The sequence below is a fragment of the Felis catus genome, chromosome A3, assembly GCF_018350175.1.
Source record: "Felis catus isolate Fca126 chromosome A3, F.catus_Fca126_mat1.0, whole genome shotgun sequence".
Classification (NCBI taxonomy): Eukaryota; Metazoa; Chordata; class Mammalia; order Carnivora; family Felidae; genus Felis; species Felis catus.
Window position 1 is genome coordinate 22,714,035 of NC_058370.1, and position 24,860 is coordinate 22,738,894.

General features: G+C 39.0%; 1 protein-coding gene across 5 annotated transcripts in view; it reads left to right on the forward strand.

The window, feature by feature from the left end:
- NDRG3 (NDRG family member 3) overlaps positions 1 to 24,860 on the forward strand; it is a 70,448-nt gene that overhangs the window by 35,483 nt on the left and 10,105 nt on the right. For 4 of the 5 annotated variants that reach the window (XM_019826549.3, XM_019826551.3, XM_011280881.4 and 1 more), the window contains 9 exons: positions 4,542 to 4,647; positions 5,851 to 5,971; positions 7,845 to 7,907; positions 9,252 to 9,312; positions 11,039 to 11,125; positions 15,536 to 15,592; positions 22,997 to 23,100; positions 24,290 to 24,355; positions 24,478 to 24,529. In XM_019826549.3, the coding sequence (XP_019682108.1) occupies positions 4,542 to 4,647; positions 5,851 to 5,971; positions 7,845 to 7,907; positions 9,252 to 9,312; positions 11,039 to 11,125; positions 15,536 to 15,592; positions 22,997 to 23,100; positions 24,290 to 24,355; positions 24,478 to 24,529 (717 nt within the window). Of the gene's footprint in view, positions 1 to 1,144; positions 1,310 to 4,541; positions 4,648 to 5,850; positions 5,972 to 7,844; positions 7,908 to 9,251; positions 9,313 to 11,038; positions 11,126 to 15,535; positions 15,593 to 22,996; positions 23,101 to 24,289; positions 24,356 to 24,477; positions 24,530 to 24,860 lie in introns of those variants that run through there. The other variant, XM_019826553.3, reaches the window with a different exon arrangement.

Sequence of the window (24,860 nt, forward strand, 5' to 3'; positions counted from 1 at the left end):
GTATGTTGTCATTCAAGTTTTCCTAAACTATTTCAGACTGCCAGGGAGAAGAAGTATTAACGGGCATGAAGTGATCAAAAATTAACTGAATTCAGAGAGAAAAGGCAAGTCAGATTTTGTAATTCTGATAACAGCACATTTAGCTGAGGGAAGAGGACTCAGAAAAAAAAAAGGTGAAAATTGATTATTATAAAATAGTGGTAATATCCTTAAACTCTTAAATTCTTTTTTGAAAAAGTGTTTATTTTAACTTCAGTTAGTTAACACAGTATTATATTAGTTTCAGGTATACAGTATAGTGATTCAGCAATTCCATACATCACTCAGTGTTCATTACGAGTGCACTCCTTAATCCCCATCACCTGTTTAACCTGTCCTCACACCCCAGCCCCTCCCCATAAACTCTTAAATTCTTAAAAAAAACTCTTCGATTGGAAGTTACATCTTTGAGGGATGCCTGGGTGGCTCAGTTGGTTAAGTGTCCAGGACTCTTGATTTTGGCTCCAGTCATGATCTCATGGTTCCTGAGATCAAGCCTCACATTGAGCTCTGCACTGACAGCGTGGAGCCTGCTTGGGATTCTCTTTCCCTCTCTCTCTGCCCCTCCCCGCTCACGTATGTGTTCTCTCTCAAAATAAATAAAAAACATATAAAGAAAAAAGAAAGTTACATCTTTTTTTTAAATATGTTTTTATTTATTTTTGAAAGAGAGAGACAGAGACAGAGTGCGAGTTGGGGAGGGTTAGAGAGAGAAGGAGACACAGAATCCGAAGCAGGCTCCAGGCTCTGAGCTGTCAGCACACAGCCCGATGTGGGGCTCGAACTCATGAACCGTTGAGATCATGACCTGAGCCAAAGTCACCCAGGCGCCCCTAAAGTTACGTCTTTGATTAAGAAGGAGATGCAGTCCAGGATGGAGACAGAACCAATATGATTTCAAGTCATTTTATAGCCTGGAGAATAAAGGGATTGTGTTTAAGAAGTCCATATCCTTGGAGATGATAAATAACCAGAGTGCTGGGAAAGATCTATGACCAGAGCCTGTTAGATACTACTTGGGCTTTGCCCTTTGAGCAGGGGCTCTCATTGTGTAGTCACACTGTCTAGAATGCTGGGGAAGGGTGAGGTAATTGGAAAAGCAGCTTGTGAAACAGATGATCATTGACTAAAGCAGAAAGGCGGCAGCAGCATCACCCCTGCAATTGCCTGACCATAGCCAGGGTCCCTGCACATTCATCTCCAGATGGAGACTTGTTTCAGCTATTCACACACAGAGTCACAAAGGATATATTTATGAGTCCACATGGAGGTGAGTGTCTCCTTTCTTTTCATATTTTTTATTCTACCAAGAACATTTACATTCACATACTTTGAAAATGAATGAGACATCCACAACCAAGTGTTGCTCCAAATAGGGCGCAGGACTCTTGGCCCATGAATAGTTGAGTCGTTACATAATTTGAGGCTTATAATGGGGAAGTAGGGGCTGAGATCTCCCTAAAAAGTTGAGGTCTTGTAGGGATCCAGTTTTAACTCTGAATTTCTCCAGATTAAGAAATGATTACAGAGTTACGTTTCCCTTTCCCTTATGTCTTACGTTTCCCTTATGTCTCCCTTTTCATCATCCTTCTTCTGAACTTCCCTGACAGCTAACTCCGCACCCCCCCCCCCCATGCTCTCATCATCAATTACCTAGCTTTGGGAGGTCCTGCTAGCCTTAGGGCCACAGTGTTACCTGGTTTTTCCCTCCATCCTCAGTAGCACAGCTGAAACCAAGCTGGAGTATTTTAGCAAAACTTTACTGAAGGCTCCGGCAACCTGATTGTGAAGCTGACAAATTGTTGCAGTCTCTTCAACTTGGGTTCTCCTGTAGCGTCATCCATTTGGCAGGACCCAGCTTCTTCCTCTTTATTCCTTCTCTCAAGAAGTAAAACATGGGGGGAGGGGGAGGTATTAAAACACGAGAGAGATCAAAGCCTTCTTGAGTTCCTTTTCTGAATCTGTCAGCTCCCAGAAGGAAACAAAATCTTAAAGTTAGTGTACATTCCTTCTCTAAGTATTATGTTTTAAATGTATGTATACATACATTTATGTAAGCGATACATACATACCCTTTTGCATTTCTACTCAGCATTATGTTTTCAAGATTTTATCTGTTTATTAATGCTTCTAGTTCATTTTAATCTGTATTTCATTATATGAATAGATCATTATTTATCAGTTTTCCTATTGATGAATATTTAGGCTATTTCCAAATTTTTTGACATTATAAATAAGGCTGCAGTGTATCTGTCTGTATATATCCTTTTGTGTGTGTGACTGTGTTCAAGAATTTCTTTAGATTACACCTAAAAGTAAAACTGCTGTAGGATAGATACCTCTTAGCTTTACTAGAGATTACTAGATTGTTCCACAGAGTAGTTTTTCTAGTTTGCATGCCTACCAACAGTGTATGAGAGTTCCTGTTTCTCTGTATCTTGGTCAACACTTGGTGTTACCTAACTTTAAAATTTTTGCCATCTGGTATATGTGAAATGGCATCTCATTAAATTTAATTTGCACTTTCCTGGCTGCTAATAGAGTTAATGTCTTTCTCCTCAGTTTTCTATCATGGTTTCCTGTTTATTTCTTTCATAGCACTTATCACATACTATTATTATGGGTTGGTTGATTTATGTGTTCATTGCCTGCCTTCCTGTCTAGAACATAATCTCTGTGAGAATAAGGATCACATCTCTCTTGTTCACTTTTATCCCCAGACCTTAGTCCAGGGTCTGGTAGTTAGGGATTCAGTAAATAGTTGTTTAATGAAGAAACTTTATAGTGGTGGGGGTGAGGGGTTCCTCAGTACTTCTGATGTTACTACAAGAGAAATGCTCATGTAGTAACAGGAATTTATTTCTTTATATTCATCTCTTCTAAACCCTATACGTCATAGGCAGTTTGAAGTATCTGATTCTTTCCTTCATTTCTTACATCCCCTTTCTAAGTCTTTTGAATAGGCCTGAATAGGAAATAGAGAAATACAGAAACAGTCACTCATGACTTGATTTGATAGAGATTATCTGCTCCAGCCTGGGGCTTATGATACTATGATACACTGATACTGAATTAGCCTATGACTATTTTGTGCCCCACATCAGAGAAGAAACCAGAGTTCTGATGAGGTTCATAATTTGATAGGAAATTAAGTTGGAAGCCCTTTGCCTTTGCTGGGGTTCTTATTGACAGTTAATCTTATCCTAGCTACATCTTATCTTATCTACTGTAAGACTGTCTGAGATAGGTGAGGACTTCATCAGCAAAAATTCACTAGGCTAGACATAATAGTTTTTTATTTTTGAGAAATACAGACATCGAAGAGGACTAGAATAAACCTCAGTGGCTTTTCTACAGTTCCTTTCTTTTCTACCCAGTCATTCTTAGTGCTGGTCCTAGCTCCAATTGCATCTTGTTCGAGCTTTGTTTAGTTCCTGAGCTCTGTTCTGACTACATCTTGAACTCTACTCTTTGACTTGGTTAGGATTCTTTGGGGGTGCAGGAAACAAACCCACCCAAGCTAGCTTGAACCAGAGGCAATTCAGGAATGTCTCAGAAATTAAGACCATATACAGCTAGCACCAAGAATTAGAGCAGTGGAAATGTTTACTAAAAGCTCCCAAGTCTGCTTCTCTTTTCAAGAGAAGAACCAAATTGAGGATAAAATCTCTTAGTCCCAGTTACAAATTCTCAGGGAAGGATACATACCCACCATGGACCAGATGCTCACCTCTCTTCAGTAAGCCATGACCATAAGGTTACATCCTACAAACTTGGCAGCCAAGAGCCTCCTGTAATGTATGGGTGACACAGGAGAGCAGCTGCCAGGAAAGGGAAGGGATTTTAGGCAGACACACCCATAAGTATCTACTGAACTTATTAGTTGCTGAATATGAGGTTAGAGGCTCTGAAACATCTGGCTTTTACCCAGCAGTTCCTTCATATTTTCCGCTTCCTTTTCTTCCCCCATGTCTTACCTGGCTCCTTACCCAGCTTGCTGATCTTTTAAAAGCTACTTGCAAGTGTATTCTCAACAGATCCCTGACTTGCCTCATTTAAAATAGTGAGCTTTAGGAGCGCCTGGATTGGCTCAGTCGGTTAAGCAACCAACTCTTGGTTTCAGCTCAGGTCATGATCTCACGACTTTTGGGTTTGAGCCCCATGTGGGACTCTTTCCTGGCAGCACTGAGCCTGCTGGGGATTCTCTCTCTCCCTCTCCCTGCCCCGCCCCTGCACACTCTAAAATAAATAAACTTAAAAAAAAAAGATAGTAAGCTTTGTGGATGAGAAGGTGTATTTTTCCCCTCATTTGTTAGTTTATCTGGAAGGAATTAGAAAGTAGGAATATGCTATATAGTATAACATGTTTCCAGTGTGCTTATGGTTCAGTGATATATCCTGCCCCAGCTAGTGAGAAATAGCAATAAATAGGTATTGTGGAACTTCAGCCATCTGGGAAGTACATTCTGCCTTTGCTGAGACAATACGTTGTCTTGTTACAGGAACATGACATAGAAACAACTCACGGTGTGGTTCACGTCACCATCAGAGGCCTCCCAAAGGGAAACAGACCAGTTATTCTGACATATCATGACATTGGCCTCAATCGTATGTATTTGATTTTATACCTTCCTTTTTTATTATAATAATTAATCTTTGTATATTTATTTTTAAAAAGAAGAAACCCCAGTATTCTAACAGAGCACAGGTTTTCTCCTCTCTGGCTTAACCTTCCCTCCTCATTGTTACACATATTAATGCAGGGTTGAAGTGTCTGGGAAGTGTGCAGGAAAATGCGTTTGGGGGATACTGGAATTATATCTCACCTTTGTGTCTTAACTGGTAAAGGATGAACTGGTTAAGGGCAGAACTGAGAGGCGCTTGGCTGGGTCAGTCAATAGAGCATGCAGCTCTTGATCTCAGAGTCATGAGTTCAAGCCCAACGTTGGGCATAGAGCTTACTTAAAAAAAATAATAATAATAAAGTGTGTCTTTAAAAAAAAAAAAAGAGTAGAATAGAAATCAGTTGTTTGTTTTGTTTAAGTCTATACTTCTTTGGTTTTTTTCAACTTAACTTTGTTGTGAGCCCTTCAATGAATTAGTGAAAGTGTTCTTCCTATAGCCTGTCATCAGTGATTTTAAGTGGACTTCTCTAGATAGTATAAGATTCTGGCTCTAGCCACAGGCTCAGAGCCTGTACATGTGTATGTTTTTCTCCCATGCTTCTCTGGCTTTCAGAGGTGGCCTACATTTATTTGAGGCTACAGTTTAGTGCTGGAGCTTTTGTAGCCCCTTAAGCATGAGAAGTGATTTAAGCAGTTATACTAACAGGGTAGAAATTAAAGCAGCAGCCCATCTCTACACTGCAGCAATTTTTCCAAGGGACAGTCTTCCACATGGTGAATGTGAGTAGCCCAGGATATTTACTCTAGCCACATTCTTGGAATATAGTCAGCGTCTCTGTGTCAGATGGGGGAATAAGGTACATGAGAAATGACAGCATGATGGGTGCAAGATTATTTTGTGCAATACCAGAATTGGTTTCCATTTTTTAGACACTGTAGAATTGAGAATTCAGTGTCGTTTTCAGGTCATTGGGATGTCTGGTATTCAGCCTTCAGGGCAGCTTGAATCACATTGTTCTGACACCTCATTTTGGTGGAACATTGAATAAAAGGAGTGAAAGAGGACAATGATATGGAATTAATTGAGTTGAAGAAAACTGGAGAGAAATGAAGAGGACTGTATGGACACTCCGTTGAAAATTGGGGAGAGAGAGTCTGTGACTTATGAGTATTTTTATTCTTACAGATAAATCCTGTTTCAATGCATTTTTTAACTTTGAGGATATGCAAGAGATCACCCAGCACTTTGCTGTCTGTCATGTGGATGCCCCAGGCCAGCAGGAAGGTGCACCTTCTTTCCCAACAGGGTAAGGCCACAAGCAAGACCTTCTAGAAGCCATTCATTCAGAAGAGCAAACGATTGAGCTACAGTGGGAGAAGTAGCATTGATTTCTCCTGTTGATTTTAGCACAGGCTGTGGTTACACTTATCAACCAACTATCCTCCTCTTTCTTTCCTTGCTCTGAGAGGACTGTTGCATACAATCTGTTGAGGGAAACTGCATATTTTCCTATGTCCAGGAATGGTTCTCCATAGATGGGAATCTGTCACCTTGTAATTGCAAGGCTTAAGTGTCTGAAACACCCACATCTCACTGTCTTTTATCTGTCCCCTTCCTCATCTTTTTAAAATGTCATTTCTGTGTCCCTCCCTAAAACTTCCAACTACCTAGAACAAATTCCAATCCATCTGTACTTCCTGGGAGCACCTCCCCAACCTTACCTCCCAGTCTAGTGATGGGAATTTGAATATTTTTGTAAGCATTTATTCTGAGAAGCTGCCCTGTCAAATAGAGATGCATTTTGACTGGACTTGGAGCTCTTGGCCTCATCCTAAACCTGCTTTGCATGGTGGAACCGCAGTCTCCCTCACTCTTCCATGGACATTGTAATTACGGAAAAGACCTTGGAAGGGGGAGTGAAAGCACAAGCTGTGGAATTACAGATTCTTCCCCTTTCCCTTGGCTCCTCTCCAGAGCTGCCTCTGCCAGGGATTGATGTGAAATAGACCATTGCAGGTAAAAAATAACCAACACTTACATTGGACTTAAACAGCATTCCTGACATTGCTTTAAACGCTTCATATCTGTTAAGTCATTTAACCCTCACAGAACTATGGGATAGATTTACTATTATTCCTGCTGTACAGGTGAGGAAACTGAGGCCCAGGGATATTAAGTAACTTTGCCAAGATCACATAACAAATACGTAGCAGAGCTGGAATTTTAACTGAGGCAGTCTGGCTCCAGAATCCATGTTATTGACATGTTCGGGCTGTTCTGTCTCTCAGATGCAAATTGACCAATGACCAATTTATATCCAACAAGATTTATATCTGGTTCCTTTTTTCTGTTTTGTGTACAAATGGCTCAACAGCACTCCATCACTTAAAAAGTGTTTCAGGCAGAGGCAGGCTGATTCCCCTGTCACATATAGAGTAGATCCTAGATTGTCTTAAGGTCTCTTTCCATCTTTGATTCTGTAATCTTTATGGATGCTCCCTTCTTTTCTTGGGTTCCTAGTCTGAATCGGCTCCTGGCCTTGCCTGACCATCTTAGGATCATGTAGTTCATATCATACACCAAATTCAAAAGCAATAAAGTAACCACATTATTTTATGTCTAAGTAAAACAAATCAGCATTCATGATGAGGAGTCTAGGATATGGAATGATATTTCCAGAAGCCCTGGACCAAATGAGCAAGTAGGAGAAAGGCATGAGGTGAAATTTGAGAAATAGACAAGGGTCCAATGTGGTTAGGCCCAGTAAAGCTTTGTTTATTTTTGCCTTTAGCTGCCTGATTATAAGCCGCAGACCAAAAGCCACCTCCTCAATTGGCTGTTATTGCTGGAAGTTTGCTGAGCCTCAATCCCAGTTGAAGTGATTGTTAGGGATTTGGAAATGCCTTCAGAGAGAGCCATATTACCTGTTCTGTTCAAATGGCTTCTTCTGGTCCCAGAGACTGCCCTTTAGAAAATAGAAACACATAGATTCTTCTCCTTTCTTCTCAGCATGGAAGTCTTAGAGAGAGACACAGCATGTCACAGTCATTTCCACACATCATCTCCTTTCTGCCTTTGGTAAAGGGAATGCTTTTCTCTAAGAACCCCATACTCTTCTGTCCTTGTGATTGGGAAATGTGGGTGCATTCTAATTCAGGAGGTATCCTTCTGGATTTCAGGTACCAGTACCCCACAATGGATGAGTTGGCTGAAATGCTGCCTCCTGTTCTTACCCACTTAAGGTAGGTTCATTCTGCAGTTCCTTAACACAGTGTTTATTGAATTTCTACCATGTGTCTGATCTAGGGACTACAATGGTGAACAAATGGAATAGTCACTGTCCTCACAGAGCCTACTTACATTTTAGTGGGAGGAATAATTAACAACAAATAAGCAAATAATCACAACTAAAGTGTTGTAAGAGAAGTCAGTGAGGGTGATGCCTTAGAGAAGGGCTAGGTTTACAGAGATAAGGCTAGTTGAGCAATGCCTCTCTAAGAACATGTCTAGGCCAGTACCTAGACAGAGAGCCAGGGCAAGAGGATTCCAGACAGAAGGAATAATATTTCCAGAAGTCCTGGACCAAATGAGCAAGTAGGAGAAAGGCATGAAATGAAATTTGAGAAATAGACAAGAACCCAATTACATAGTCTCACAGATCAGGTAAGAATTGGGGATTTTATTCAAAAGACAAAAAAAAATATTGAAAAGTTTTAAGTAGGGGAGTGATACCCAATTTAGTCTTTTTTTTTTTTCTTTCAGGTATAGAATTTAAAAATGGGTTAGATAAGAATGTGCATTAATTTTGCCTTTTTTTTTTTTCAGTTTAGTCTTTTAAATGGTCACTCTAGGTATTAAATTGCATTTCAGTAAAACTGTTTATATTTTTTAAAAGGATTACTCTAGAGGCGCCTGGGTGACTCAGTCGGTTAAGTGTCAGGCTTTGGCCCAGGTCATGATCTCACGGTTCGTGGGTTTGAGCCCCGTGTCAGACTCTGTGCTGACATCTCAGAGTCTGGAGCCTGCTTCAGATTCTGTGCCTCCCTCTCTCTCTGCCCCTCCCCTGCTCCTTCTCTGTCGCTGTCTCTCAAAAATAAATAAATGTTAAAAATAATTTTTTTAATAAAAAAAATAATTAGTCTAGCTGTGGGGAGAATGAGTTGGAGAAGAGTAAAAAAGAAAAAGCAGGAGACCATTAAACTATTACAGCAGTCAGGCAAGAGACAACTAGATACTGAATGCCTGGGGCTGGAGTGAAGTATATAGAGATAGATGGAAATATGTTGGAGGTAGACTCTTTGGACTTACTGTTAGGTTGAACATAGAGGTGATAGGAGAGGGAGCTATTAGAATGACTCCAGGTTTTAGTCATGTTTCACTTAACCCTTAAAATCAACTTAGAAATAGGTGGTTATATCCTTTTATAGATTGGGAACTGAGGCTCAGAAAGTTAAAAAAAACTTGACCAGCTTCTAGAACCCAGTAAGCATCAGAGCCAGATTTGAACCCAGTTGTATTTTTTCCATTATGCCATGTCCCCTCCAAGTGAGTTAATCTTATCAGTGTTGGTATGTCCCCTTTCACAGTCTGAAAAGCATCATTGGGATTGGAGTTGGAGCTGGAGCTTACATCCTCAGCAGATTTGCAGTAAGTACAGAGGATTAGTCCTGCTACCCTTGAGGCACTGCCTAGGTCACAGCTCTACTGCTTTGTTAGTGACCAGGTACTACTGTGGGTCTTATGTCAGTTTTTCTGTAAATTCTGTCAACAACAGAAAAAGGTTTGTAGAAAGCCCTGTTTTGTACTTACAGTACCTGAAAAATCACGAATGAGGGCAGGGTATCATCAATAAAAAGTAATTCTTAGAGAACATGTATGGAATTTTGTGAAGCCATTAAAATTTTATAAGAAGAGTTTGTAATGATATGTGATTCACATATACTGTAACATTAACAAAAAAATTAAAATACAGATTCACCATAGTTTGTGATAGACATAGGAAAGGACTAGAGGGAAGTATACCAAAATATTAATTAACAGGGACTGATGTTGTGTGGTTAGATAATACAAGTTTTTATTTCCTAATTTTTATAATTTCTGTTTATCAGATTTTCTATAGTGAGCATAATCAGTGTAAACAGAGGGAAAGGAAGTAAACTGGAGAGTTTTGAGTGTAAATAGAAATGTCTGTGTTGATTTCTATTTAAGAAACAGAAATTAAGAAATTTTTTCAGGGTGGGTGCCTGGGTGGCTCATTTGGTTAAGCATCCAACTCTTGATTTCTGCTCAGGTTATTATCTCACGGTTATGAGATCAAGCCCACACTGGGTGTGGAGTCTGCTGAAAATTCTCTCTCTCCCTCTCCCTCTGCTCCTCCGCTGTGCACACTTGTGTGTGCTCACTCTCACACACACTCTAATTACTTACTTACTTACTTACTTACTTACTTACTTACTTACTTAATTCAGGGGTGCCTGGCTGGCTTAGTCAGTAGAGCTTGTGACTCTTGATCTTGGGGTAAGTTCAAACCCCACGATGGGTGTAGTGATTATTTGAAAATAAAATCTAAAAGGGGCATCTGGGTGGCTCAGTCAGTGAAGCGTCCAACTTCGACACAGGTCATGATCTCACAGTTCACGAGTTTGAGCTCCGCATCAGGCTCTTTGCTGACAACTCAGAGCCTGGAGCCTTCTTCAGATTCTGTGTCTTCCTTTCTCTCTCCCCCTCCCCTGCTCATGCTCTGTCTGTCTGTCTCTCTCTCTCTCTCTCTCTCTCAAAAGTAAATAAAAACATTAAAAAAATTTTTTTAATAAATATAAAATATAAAAAAAATTTTTTTAAAGAAATGTTTTTCAGATGCCTCCTGAGTGATAGGACAGTCTTTTGGGGTAGGGTGGTATCACCCATTCAGGTGCTTTCTGGGGGAAGAACAAAAAACAAAAAAAACGTAAGAAGCTCCTATTGGGGTCAAGGCTATATGAATGTGAAATTCTCCAGTCTAAGCCTCAGCAGCCCCTTATGCCAAGTAATTCCAAGGGTACTTTCCCAGCAGGGAGAACCCACCATGAGCTAAACAACTGCAGAGATACTACCAGGTGCCTTCCTCTGATGAGGAAATAAATATCATGTCTCCTCACAGATCCTTGCCAGGCAAGATCATTTCATAGCATTTTAAGGAACTGGTTTTCCAGATGTTAAGTCAGACTTAAAGAGCAATTTTTCCAAATATTCTGCACCTAGCACCTCTCTGAAGTCTTACTTTCAAATCTGAGGCATTATGGCATAATACATAAGAATTGATTAACCATGCTCCAGTGTTTATAGAAGAATGCTGGGAGTGGAACTTTCAAACTGTTGTCTTTGTCTATTTCAGCTCAATCATCCAGAGCTCGTGGAAGGCCTTGTACTCATTAACGTTGACCCTTGTGCTAAAGGCTGGATTGACTGGGCAGCTTCCAAAGTAAGCACTAAATGGTATTCATTGGGTCATCTCTCGGTCGCCTCTCAAAATGTCTTATTTTTATTTTTATTTTTTCACTGAAGTGTATACAGTCAAAGGCAAAAAGTTTTAAGTATATAATTTCATGAATGTGTGCATATATAATTGCCACCCAATCAATATGCAGAATATTTCCAGCTCCAAGGATTCCCTTATGCCTTTGCTTTAATTAATACTTCTTCTCCTTCCCAGATACAACTGTTTTCTGACTTCTATCACCATAGATTGGTTTTCTCTATTCTTAAACTTCATATAATTAGAATGATAGAATATGTATTCTTTTGTATCTGGTTTCTTTCATTCATAGTGATTCTTTTTCATGTTGTGTGTAATGGTAGTTCTTTTAATTCTTGTTTAGTAGTCTATGGTGTAAATACACAAAATAAGTTGTTTGTTATTTGGTTATTATGAGTAAAGTTCCTGTGCACATTCTTTCACCTGTCTCTCCATAGACCTACACATTCATTTCTCCTGGGTCTCTAGGAGTAGAATTGATGGGTCATAAGGCAGCTGTATATTTAGCTTTGGTAGATACGGACAGTGTTCCACAGTGTTTGGCCAGTTTACACACCAGCAATACATGAAAGTTCCAGTTGTTCCACCTCTTCCCTAACATTTGAAAGTCATTTTAATTTTTGTAAAAGATGAGCAGTTTTATTTGTAATACTAGCTTGTTTCTATATGGTACCCATCAGCAAAATAGGTTCAGTTATTAAAAAACAATTTTTAATTATACCATCTTTCTTATTTTAAGCAATGCTTATGGGGAAATAATGCTGGGTTTTCATTTGCATTTCCCTCAGGGCCTATGATGCCAGACAGAGCACCTTTTCTAAAACTTAGTGGCCGTTTCAGTATCTTCTAAGGAAGTGACTGGTCAAGTCTTTTGCCTTTTTTTCCCCCTTAATCGGGTTGCTAGTCTTTTTCTTACTGATCTGTAAGAGTTCTTTCTACATTTTGTGTCTGAATCCTTTGGTGGATACATGTAAATATCTTCTCCCAATCTTTGGTTTTCATGTTCACTGTTTTCATGAGTGAAACGAATGAATGAATGAATCTCTTCACTAAACCGCAAATAACTTGTCCATGCCACTGCTCCCAAAGATTGGTGGGATTGAAGATGTGTGCCATCTGAAAAAATGAAGATACTTGCTATCTACGTGGCATTTGCTATTTAGATGGAGTGTTATCTAAAATCTGTTCAAGGAGATAGGAATCTACAGGAGTACATGCTAATGACTTTACAAATATAAACAATCCCAGCAACAACCAGAGTGAAAAGAGGGAATAAGGGTAAAAGCATATTATTAAATAACATTTGCATTGAAATGACCTGTGCTGAAAAGGTCATTTGCTGTTTTTAGGTTAGAAAAGGAAGCAGTTTTGAAACATTTTTCCCTACCAAAGTACAAATGTTATTTGTATGTTATTTTAACCTAAAACTATGAGGTTTGGGGGCACCTGGATGGCTCAGGCAGTTAAGCATCCAACTTTTGATTTTGGATCAGGTCATGATCTCAAGATTTGTGACATCAAGCCCTGTGTCAGGCTCTGCACTGATAGCATAGAGCCTGCTTGAATTTCTCTCTCTCCCCAACTCTCTCTGCTCCTCCTCTCTGCTTTTCTGTCTCTGTCTCTCTCTCTCAAAATAAATAAACACTGAAAATACATATAATAAATAAATAAAACTATGAGGTTTAGACTAAATCAGTGATGTTATAAAGTTTTCCAGAGAAGAAATAACCCAAGCTTTCATTACTTGCTAAAAGATGCCTAATGTAACAATCTCATTTTTAAATAAATATCTGCTTCTGAGTATTTTTAACTTGCCATAAATGTTCATTCTGATCCACCGCTGGAGATAGGCTCCAAAATACCACTCCCCAGCTTGTCACATGTATTAAGAACCTTTATTGGTACTCAACCATGAGATCCAGTAATTCAATATCTAGGAACTTATCTGAAGGATAAGTAGTGATATCTACAAAGATTTAAATAGAGGGATAATAATTTCTTAAGAATCTAATACATGTCTAGTATTTGCTACATAGCAGGCACTATTCTTAAATGTTTTCTCTATGTTTAAATTTTTCATTTTCAGGACAGCCCAGTGAAGTGGTCCTATTCTTATCCCACAGAGAAATTAAGCCATTTGCTTAAGGTCACAGCTAGGAAATCACAGAGCCAAAATATTCATTAAAGCATAGGGCAAAAAGATGGAAACAACCTAAGTACCAATACTGTAGAGCCATAAAGTTGTGACACAACCATAGAATGGAATATCCTGCAACCAAAAATTTATTTGGCTATTTAAAGAAATGAGAAAATTCTCAATACTTAAAAAATAGATGAAACTATATATCTCCCAATTTTGTTACGTAGATATGCATACGAAAAGAGGGAAAGTAATTTGGGGCACCTGACTGGCTTGTCAGTAGAAGATCCGACTCCTCATCTTGGGATTGTGAGTTTGAGACCCATGTTGGGTGTAGAGATTACTTTAAAAATAAATAAATAGAGGGGCTCCTGGGTGGCTCAGGCGGTTGAATATCCAACTTTGTCTCAGGTCATAATCTCACGGTTTGTGAGTTCGAGCCCCGCATCGGACTCTGTGCTGACAGCTCAGAGCCTGGAGCCTGCTTCAGATTCTGTGTCTCCCTCTCTCTCTGTGTCTCCCCCTCCCCATTGTGCTCTGTCTCTCTCTCTCACTCAAAAATTAAAAAAAAAAAAAGAAAGAAAAAGAAACGTGAGACTTACCCACTATATTAAAAAAAAAAAAAAAAGGAAAAATAATTGGTTACTAGTAGTTGTGTCTTTGGCTGGTAGCATTACAGATGATTTATTTTCTTTTTTATATTCTATATTTTCCTAATTTTCTATGATAAGCATGTGTTGCTTTTATATTACTTTAAAATATTAAAATATTCCACCTACTGAAATTTAAGAAACAAAACAAAAGAACAAAGGAAAAAAAAGAGAGACAAACCAAAAAACAAAAAAATAGACTCTTAACAGAGAACAAACAGATGGTTACCAGAAGGGAAGTGGGGGGTGGGGGTGGCGCGGGAAGGGGAATGGGTGAAATAGGTGAATAAGATTAAGAGTACACTTACCGTGATGAACACTGAGTAATATATGGAATTGTTGAATCATTATATTATACACCTGAAACTAATATAACACACTGCATGTTAACTATACTAGAATTAAAATATATTCCACCTGCCAGTAGAGTAGATTCTAAAAAATTTATCCATTTCTCCCCACTTTTTAAGTTCTAGAGAAATTTGCATACTTTGGATGAAATGTATTAACGATGCTATTGCCAGATGCAGGGGAAATTCTTTCTTACAACCTTATTTAAAATTTGTTCTCATTCCTGTCTAATTACATGGGTATGTTAAGATTGACCTGAACATTCTCAGTAATGTATAATAAATTATGTGTAATAACCTAATAAAATTGTTAAAAGCTTGAGAACGATCTTATGAGTATTAAACATGTAATGAGATTGGTTGTTAATTCTAATTATCTTTAATTTATGACCATTGGATCATTAGTAACCCCTATGAAGATTTCTGGGCTTCTTTCTTCCTTACTCTTTCTGGGACTATGTGATCCTGCTCTTCCCATATCCTTGTCTGTCTCCTCATCTCCTCTTCTCCATCTGCACCCCCAGTTCAGCACTTCACCTCTGATCCAAGTCAGCAGTGGGAATTAAGCATAAAACCAAGGAAGAAGGCTACAGGGAATCAGCAACATAATTTGAGTTGGAAATTTTTCTGAAAATAGACTAGCAGTCTGCAGATTTGCACAGATTGCTGCATTTATTAGACTGTGATATGCATCATTTTGAAATGGAAAAAATTAGGGGAAAAATGTTCAAATGCAAGAACATTTTATAAACATAGCAGTTTCCTCCCACTCCCTAAAATGAAGAGAGCAAAAACTGGAGGAGAGAAAATCATTTTTGTCTCTTGGGTGACTTGAAGGGAGTAGTTTTAAGTCAGTCCTTATTGGCCATAAATCTAGTGTAAATGTGGGAAATACAGGCAGGAATGAAGTAGCTAATAGCCAAGAGCTCTAGGTCTTAAGTTTTCAAAGAAGGAATGGCCAAGATTTCTTCCAGCCACCTATTTCAAAGTAGGTGATATTATTTCCCTGGAAGGGAGACTTCATTTTTTTCTGAATTGTTTCTTGTTTTCATGTGTCTTTGAAACTCTCATCTCATGAAAATGTGTGACACTGAGCTGTACTTTAGTTTGTTGAAGAATGACATGTACACAATAAAGTACACTAATCGTAAGTGGACAGCTTGATAAATTGTTATGTATGCTTAACTCCCTTGACTCGGCATTTTTATCTTTTTAGCTCTCAGGCTTGACAACCAATGTTGTGGACATTATTTTGGCTCATCACTTTGGGCAGGTAAGTGCCTAGTCCAACTAGGACGGCCGTGTTTATTGACTTCCAGCAAAACCTTATTTACCTCAGGAAAGATGGGTTGCCTTAGAATTCACCTGATCCTAGTCCAGTGCAGAGGGGGATGCTTGTGGCCCAGCAAAGACCAATCTTGGGGGAGAGGTATTAACTCAATGCCAAATGGCTCTTGGCATTTGAAGAGATGAGGGAAGGCAGAATCCCCTCCCCTGCCACCTGTTCCTGTCAACGGCATGCCATCTGTTAATGTTTGACAACATCACGTGCCTCATCCAACATCTTCAGAGACATAATGAGGTGTGAGAAAGGCTTCACAAAAATAGAAATTTCAGAGAAAAGAGAAACCAAAATAAACAAAGAATATCAATGCTTAAAGAACTTTAGACATTATCTTATTCAATCCCCATGTTTTACTGGTGAGGAAACTGAAGTCTATAGTGGAAATGACAGTCATGGATAATTATTGGGTGGGAGAGGGAACCCCAGTCCTCTTTTCAGAGGGAAGAGCGAGGTGGATAATAAGGTTTTGAATGATCTGATAAGTACTGTTTTCATTTTTGGAAGAGTTTGGGAGGGATTGCTGTTGATTCTTCTTTAAATCTTTGGTAGAATTCATAGTGACACCATCTGGGCCAAAGCTTTTCTTTGTGGATTTTTTTTATGTTACTAATTTAATCTCTTTACTTACTAAAGGTCTATTCAAATTTGTCTATCTCTTGAGATGCTTTAGGTGTTTTGTGTCTTTCTATGAATTTGTCCATTTTATCTCAGTTACCCAATTTGTTGGCATAAATTATTCATAATATTCCTTTATAATTCTTTGTATTTCTGTAAAATTGAAAATAACGTCTCCTCTTTCCTCCCTATTTTTAAAAGTAATTCAAATCTTACCTCTTGTTTTTTGGTAGTCTAGCCAATCAGTTGTTTGTTTTATTGATTTTTCTCCTGTTTTTTATTCTCTATTTCATTTATTTCCACTCTAATCTTTATTATTTCCCTCCTACTTGCTTTAAGTTTCCTCTTTTTGTAGTTTGTTAAGGTGGAATGCTAGTTATGGATTTGAGATCTTTCTTTTTTTTTTTTTATCTGGGCATTTACAGCTGTAAGTTTCCCTTGCCATACCACTTTATCTGCAGTCCATAAGTTTTGGTAGTTTCATTTATCTCAAAGTATTTTCTGAGGCATCTGGGTGGCTCAGTCGGTTAAGCATCTGACTTTGGCTCAGGTCATGATCTCACAGTTCATGAGTTCGAGCCCCACAGCACAGAGCCCACTTTGGATCCTCTGTCTCCCTCTCTCTCTGCCCCTCCCCCAAGGGTGTGTACAAGGGCACTCTCTCAAAAATAAATAAACATTAAAAAAATATTTTTCAAAACAGATGAACATAAGGGAAGGGAAACAAAATAATATAACAGGGAGGGGACAAAACATAAGAGACTCTTAAATATAGAGAACAAACAGGACTGCTGGAGGGATTGTGGGGGGCGGGGGATGGTCTAAATGGGTAAGGGGCATAAGGAAACTACTCCTGAAATCATTATTGTACCATATGCTAACTAACTTGGATGTAAATTAAAAAATAAATAATTAAAAAAATGTTTTTAATTCAAAACAAAACAAGTGTTTTCTAATTTCCTTGTGATTTCTTCTTTGATCCATTAGTTTTTTAGGAGTATTTTGTTTAATTTCCCAGATTTCCCTATTACTGATTTCTAACTTTATTCCATTGTGATCAGAGGATATATTTAATATTTCATTTCTTTTTTAATTTATTGAGATTTATTATGTCCTAGCATATGGTCTTTACATGTGGTTTGTCTGTTTCATGTACACATGAGAAGAATGTGTATTCATTCTGCTTCTATTAAGAAGAGTGTACTCTGGGTGTCTGTCAGGTCTGGTGGTTTACAGTATTGTTCAAGTTTTCTGTTTCCTTGTGATCTTCTACCTCATTATTCATCCATGAATGAAAGTGAGGTATTAAAGTTACCAGCTATTATTGTTGAATTTTCTATTTCCCCCTTCAATTCTGTTTGTTTTTGCTTTGTGTGTTTTGATTATTATGTCCTCCTGATGTTACATTTTTATTTAACAGAACTTGGAGCTAATCTTATTTTGGTAGCTCCATCTTTACCCTCTGCTTGCAGAGAGAACTGGTGCCAACAGTCCTTGAGCCTTTTTAGGCTCCTTGGTACACGTTCACTGACTTCTTTCACTCTCCCTGCTGCCAGCCTAGCAACCTTACTGAGTCTGCTAAATGAACGATTATAGTCTTCCTTCTGCTTTCCCACTTTCAGAATGTTATTGCTGTTGTTACTTTTCCTGTTGCCTTTGTCCTTATGAGTTTATGACTACAAAGAAAAAAAAATTTTTTTACATGCTTATTTAATTTATTTTTATTTTTTTATATGAAATTTATAGACAAATTGGTTTCCATACAACACCCAGTGCTCATCCCAAAAGGTGCCCTCCTCAATACCCATCACTCACCCTCTCCTCCCTCCCACCCCCCATCAACCCTCAGTTTGTTCTCAGTTTTTTTTTTTTTTTTTTCAACGTTTATTTATTTTTCGGACAGAGAGAGACAGAGCATGAACGGGGGAGGGGCAGAGAGAGAGGGAGACACAGAATCGGAAACAGGCTCCAGGCTCTGAGCCATCAGCCCAGAGCCCGACGCGGGGCTCGAACTCACGGACCGCGAGATCTGACCTGGCTGAAGTCGGACGCTTAACCGACTGCGCCACCCAGGCGCCCCTGTTCTCAGTTTTTAACAGTCTCTTATGCTTTGGCTCTCTCCCACTCTAACCTCTTTTTTTTTTTTTTTTCCTTCCCCTCCCCCATGGGTTCCTGTTAAGTTTCTTAGGATCCACATAAGAGTGAAACCATATGGTATCTGTCTTTCTCTGTATGGCTTATTTCACTTAGCATCACACTCTCCAATTCCATCCACGTTGCTATAAAAGGCCATATTTCATTTTTTCTCATTGCCACGTAGTATTCCATTGTGTATATAAACCACAGTTTCTTTATCCATTCATCAGTTGATGGACATTTAGGCTCTTTCCATAATTTGGCTATTGTTGAAAGTGCTGCTATGAACATTAGGGTACAAGTGCCCCTATGCATCAGTACTCCTGTATCCCTTGGGTAAATTCCTAGCAGTGCTATTGCTGGGTCATAGGGTAGGTCTATTTTTAATTTTCTGAGGAACCTCCACACTGCTTTCCAGAGCAGCTGCACCAATTTGCATTCCCACCAACAGTGCAAGAGGGTTCCCGTTTCTCCACATCCTCTCCAGCATCTATAGTCTCCTGATTTGTTCATTTTGGCCACTCTGACTGGCGTGAGGTGATACCTGAGTGTGGTTTTGATTTGTATTTCCCTGATAAGGAGCGACGCTGAACATCTTTTCATGTGCCTGTTGGCCATCCGGATGTCTTCTTTAGAGAAGTGTCTATTCATGTTTTCTGCCCATTTCTTCACTGGGTTATTTGTTTTTCGGGTGTGGAGTTTGGTGAGCTCTTTATAGATTTTGGATACTAGCCCTTTGTCCATATGTCATTTGTGAATATCTTTTCCCAGTCCGTTGGTTGCCTTTTAGTTTTGTTGGTTATTTCCTTTGCTGTGCAGAAGCTTTTTATCTTCATAAGGTCCCAGTAATTCACTTTTGCTTTTAATTCCCTTGCCTTTGGGGATGTGTCGAGTAAGAGATTGCTACGGCTGAGGTCAGAGAGGTCTTTTCCTGCTTTCTCCTCTAAGGTTTTGATGGTTTCCTGTCTCACATTTAGGTCCTTTATCCATTTTGAGTTTATTTTTGTGAATGGTGTGAGAAAGTGGTCTAGTTTCAACCTTCTGTATGTTGCTGTCCAGTTCTCCCAGCACCATTTGTTAAAGAGGCTGTCTTTTGTCCATTGGATGTTCTTTCCTGCTTTGTCAAAGATGAGTTGGCCATACGTTTGTGGGTCTAGTTCTGGAGTTTCTATTCTATTCCATTGGTCTATGTGTCTGTTTTTGTGCCAATACCATGCTGTCTTGATGATTACAGCTTTGTAGTAGAGGCTAAAGTCTGGGATTGTGATGCCTCCTGCTTTGGTCTTCTTCAAAATTCCTTTGGCTATTCGGGACCTTTTGTGGTTCCATATGAATTTTAGGATTGCTTGTTCTAGTTTCGAGAAGAATGCTGGTGCAATTTTGATTGGGATTGCATTGAATGTGTAGATAGCTTTGGGTGGTATTGACATTTTGACAATATTTATTTTTCCAATCCATGAGCAGGGAATGTCTTTCCATTTCTTTAAATCTTCTTCAATTACCTTCATAAGCGAAAAATTTTTGCTGTTAATTTTAGGACTTTTCTGGAAAGAGTAAAGCAGTATTTTAGTCCAACATCTTTAATTGGAAGTCTCAAAGACTATGATCTTTTCACACATGGTGGGTAGACATAGTATGCTTGGGTTTTTTTTAAACATTTATTTATTTTTGAGAGACAGAGACAGAGCACAAGTTGGGAGGGGCAGAGAGAGGAAGACACAGAATCCGATGCAGGTTCCAGGCTCTGGGCTGTCAGCACAGAGTCCGACACGGGGCTCCAACTCAGAACCACAAGATCATGACCTGAGCCGAAGTCGGACCCTTAACCAACTGTCACCCAGCTCCCCCATAGCATGCTTGGTTTTGACTGTATACCTTAAAAAAGAGTTCACAAAGTTTACAGAATTCCATGCTAAGTGTGTGGAAGAGACAAAAGTATGTAAGATATGGCCCTTGTTCTCTAGTTTACTCTGTAGGAAGATAGGATATACAGAAATGCTATTGTAGCATAGGTAAAAAGGGATAAGTAGTAAGAACCACCTTTCATTGAATATCTACAGATGTTCTATGTGTATTAATTCAATCTAATGATCTCATAATGGGAATTGTATTATTCCCACTTTACAGATGAAGTATGAATTGGTTTCCAGCTAATAGCATATCGAGGGAGGAGATTTGAAGTCAGATTTGTGCTAACTCTGAAGCTTTCCTCTTTCTACTCTGCCAGAGTGCCCTAGGAGAGGTACTGTGAGGGGCCTAGAGAAATTCAAAGGCAGGAAAGATTTACTTCTGATTTGAAGATCAGGGAAGGCTTCAAGGTAGCAGAGGTATCCCAGCTGGGCCTTGAAGGACAAATAAAATCCAACATTTTAGATTTGGGCTGGGGGAGAAGATCATTCCAGGAATGAGGAGTCGTTTGCTCAAAACAAAGGAGCCTTCCTTTGAATTTTGCTGTGAACCTAAAACTGCTCTTAAACGATAAAGTCTTGGGGCACCTGGCTCAGTCAGCTGAGCGTGTGACTCTTGATCTTGGGGTTGTGGGTTTGAGCTCCACACTGGACATAGATATTGCTAAAATAAATAAACTTTAAAAAAAAATTTTAAATAAAATTTAAGCAAGCAAATGCTTATGTTGCTTCTATTGTTTTGAAATAGGAACAGATAAGGTTTAGAAACATGAATAATCTTACCTTCACCAATAAGAAAAAACCACAGCAATATCTTCTTTTTTCTATCAAATTTGCAAAAGTTAAAAAGAGTGGTCATTTGTGGGGTGCCTGGGTGGTTCAGTTGGTTGAGCGTCCAACTCTTGATTTCGGCTCAGGTCATGATCCCCAGAGTCACGGGCAAGAGTGGCCATTTGTATTAAGGTTGTAGAGAAACAGGTAGTATAAATAAACGAGACAGCTACATATATGATACATACATATGGTAAGGAGTGATCTCTACCATCCTTTAAGGGGAGAAGCAAGGTATGTCTAGCAGACCACGATTTGTGTTTTTTATTTAAAAAAGGCGGGGGGCAATTTTTATTTATTTATTTATTTATTTATTTATTTTTATTTGTATTTTTTATATATGAAATTTATTGTCAAATTGGTTTCCATACAACACCCAGTGCTCATCCCAAAAGGTGCCCTCCTCAATACCCATCACCCACCCTCCTCTCCCTCCCACCCCCCATTAACCCTCAGTTCTCAGTTTTTAACAGTCTCTTATGTTTTGGCTCTCTCCCCCTCTAACCTCTTTTTTTTTTTTTCCTTCCCCCTCCCCCATGGGTTCCTGTTAAGTTTCTTAGGATCCACATAAGAGTGAAACCATATGGTATCTGTCTTTCTCTGTATGGCTTATTTCACTTAGCATCACACTCTCCAGTTCCATCCACGTTGCTACAAAAGGCCATATTTCATTCTTTCTCATTGCCACATAGTATTCCATTGTGTATATAAACCACAATTTCTTTATCCATTCATCAGTTGATGGACATTTAGGCTCTTTCCATAATTTGGCTATTGTTGAGAGTGCTGCTATAAACATTGGGGTACAAGTGGGGCAATTTTTATATAACAGCTTTACCTAAGAAGTCCATTAGCACTTAAGCCAGTTTTACCCCTTTTATACCATTATCACTTCTTCCCTCTTGTATCTCAAATTTTGCTATTCTATGTGCTTCATTCGTTACTTACTTTTATTATAATTTCTTTAGCATTTCCCACTTTTCTCAGAGTGATTCTAGTGCCCTTCAGTTTCAGGTGGACTCTGGTCCATTTGGTCAGTTTCCAATTGTATTCTTGGCTCACTTCATGCATACAGTAGTAAGAATGCAAACAAATATTTTCCTTATCTATATTTCTCTACAAGATTTCATGGTGACCTTTACACACACTGCCCTGGATTAACTGGCTTCCTCACTATCCCTGATACATTTCTTCCCACCAAAGCAAACATTTCTCTTCTGCTTAAAACCGATTACTGGATGTGTGTGTGCTTGTGTACAGGTGTACACAGATGTACATATATGCTTGTGTACACAAGAACCTGGCAGCTGTTCTAATGACCTCTAGAAGGCCAGCAAGAGAGAGACCGTTGGACAATGGTTGGTTGGGAGGGAGACTCACTACACTGCATGAACTATTTGTTTCTCTTGTATTTTATACCATTAATAGTATTGATAATAAGATTAAATAAATGATAAATTAACTTGAAAAATATAAATGGAATGTAATCTATAGATATTACTAAGTGATAGTGTGTGTATATATATATATATATATATATATATATATATATGTAACAGTGATTATATTTGTATTATATCAGTACAGATAAGTTAATTATAAAGATTTATGTCTATTAAGAGAAGTCTTACGTTCTATTTATTTATTTATTTATTTTTTAAAGTAATCTCTACACCCAACATGGGGCTTGAACTCACAACCCCAAGATTAAGAGTCATACCTGTGCCCCACTTGCCATCATGAGCAAAGAGATTTGGCTTTGGGCATTGAGAATGCAAACCAAACAACATACACTTGTGCTGTAGCTCAGAAGTTTACCTGTGTCTCTTTTCACTTGTTCTAGGAAGAGTTGCAGGCCAACCTGGACCTGATTCAAACTTACCGACTGCATATTGCCCAAGATATCAACCAAGAAAACCTACAGCTCTTCCTGGGTTCTTATAATGGGTACAGTTGTTTCCTATTCCTCCACTTAAGTATAAACTAGTTCTAAAAAGATAATGGACATTTGAAGGAGAGTAGAAGGGGAAATAAACTACTTTTTCCAGTGTTGTGTAATGAGATTGCTTTCATGATGTTGTACCACAGAAAAAGAGGGGCTTTCAGACAGATAGGAAAACAGCTTTCAAGGAGAATGAATGGGGGCTGGCTCAGTTTGTAGAATGTGCGACTCTTGATTTTGGGGTTGTAACTTCGAGCCCCGTGTTGGACGTAGAGATTACTTGGGGGGAGGGGGGAAAAGAATGCATGAACTGAAGGCTGTTTTGGGCAAATTCAAGTACCAGTTGTAGTTTTAGGATGTTTTAAGACAAAAAAGTACCTAAGTTACATACACACAAAAACATACAGATAGTGTGAGGCGAGACTGAAAAACACATATAGAAGAAGGAAAGAATCGAAGTCTTGGGCCTTGATTCCGTTTCTCTTTGCTGACATCTTGTCATCAGGCAGAAGTTGCGCAAGGACACTAGTAAATTCTCTTTTGTTTGGTATTCCAAAACCTACTTTCGTGTCTCCCCCAGTCATTGAGAGAGCCTGATTCTTATCTTGGGACCAGCTTTTCCAGGGTAAAAATATTAGCTCCTGCTAGCTTTCTGGGTACATGGGAGAAGATTGAGAAAATGGGTCAGCTGTAACTTACCCAAACTCACCCAGAGATTTTGAACTTGGTCTCTCTAGCTCCTTCCTTCCTCTTTATAACAGAGCCTCCTTATTTTTAGTTGAAATCAGAAAGGTTTATTAAGTACCATGTAAAACTATGTTAGTTACAGGTTTTCCCTCAAAAGTTCCCCTTTTCTTAAGGAATTTATTCCTATAAACTAGGTGGAAAATTAAACACTAGAACTTGAGGATTTCAGTAGCATTGTCATTGAGTTTTGAAGTTGCCTCTAAACTTTTAGCATCCCACTGTGTCCATCAGGGTTGAGCCAGGAACCTTGTTCCTGCTCTGTACCGCTCACGATGCTACTGAGAGGGCTGCTTGTGAACAAAGTGCACAGGGCCCTTTCCCTCATCAGGTGTGAAGGAAAGAGAGTTTCATATTCCTGCCAAAACATTTTGGTTTTCCCAACCAGGAAATAATCTGAATTGCCATGATTTTACCTGAAAAGTGTATTGCTTCCTTCTTTTTTTCTAGACGCAGAGACCTGGAGATTGAAAGACCTTTGCTGGGCCAAAATGATAATAAATCGAAGACATTAAAGTAAGTACCTCAGTTTCCCTAGTGAGTTGCTAAATATTTTTGCCTTTCATAGACTAATTTAGTATTCAGTAGCATATAAGTGCTGTTTGCAGAATGTCACCACTTACTTTGCCTTTCCTCAGGTGTTCTACTCTATTGGTGGTAGGGGACAGTTCACCTGCAGTCGAGGCTGTGGTAAGTATGTCCTGTTGTTGTGAAGACAAGTGAAATTAAAACGCAATGAAATGGGGGCACCTGGGTGGCTCAGTTGGTTAAGCGTCCAGCTCTTGATTTCGGCTCAGGTCATGAACTCACAGTTCATGGGATCAAGCCCTGTGTTGGACTCTGTGCTAACAGTGCAGAGCCTGCTTGGGGTTCTCTTTATCCCTCTCTCTGCTCCTCCCATGCTCACACGTGCCCATTCTCTCTCAAATAAATGTTTTTCAAAAAATGCAGTAAAATGTATATACAGCACACTGTTGGCACACTAGAAACCGTTGGTAAATACTAGCGTGCGTTTGTTTGT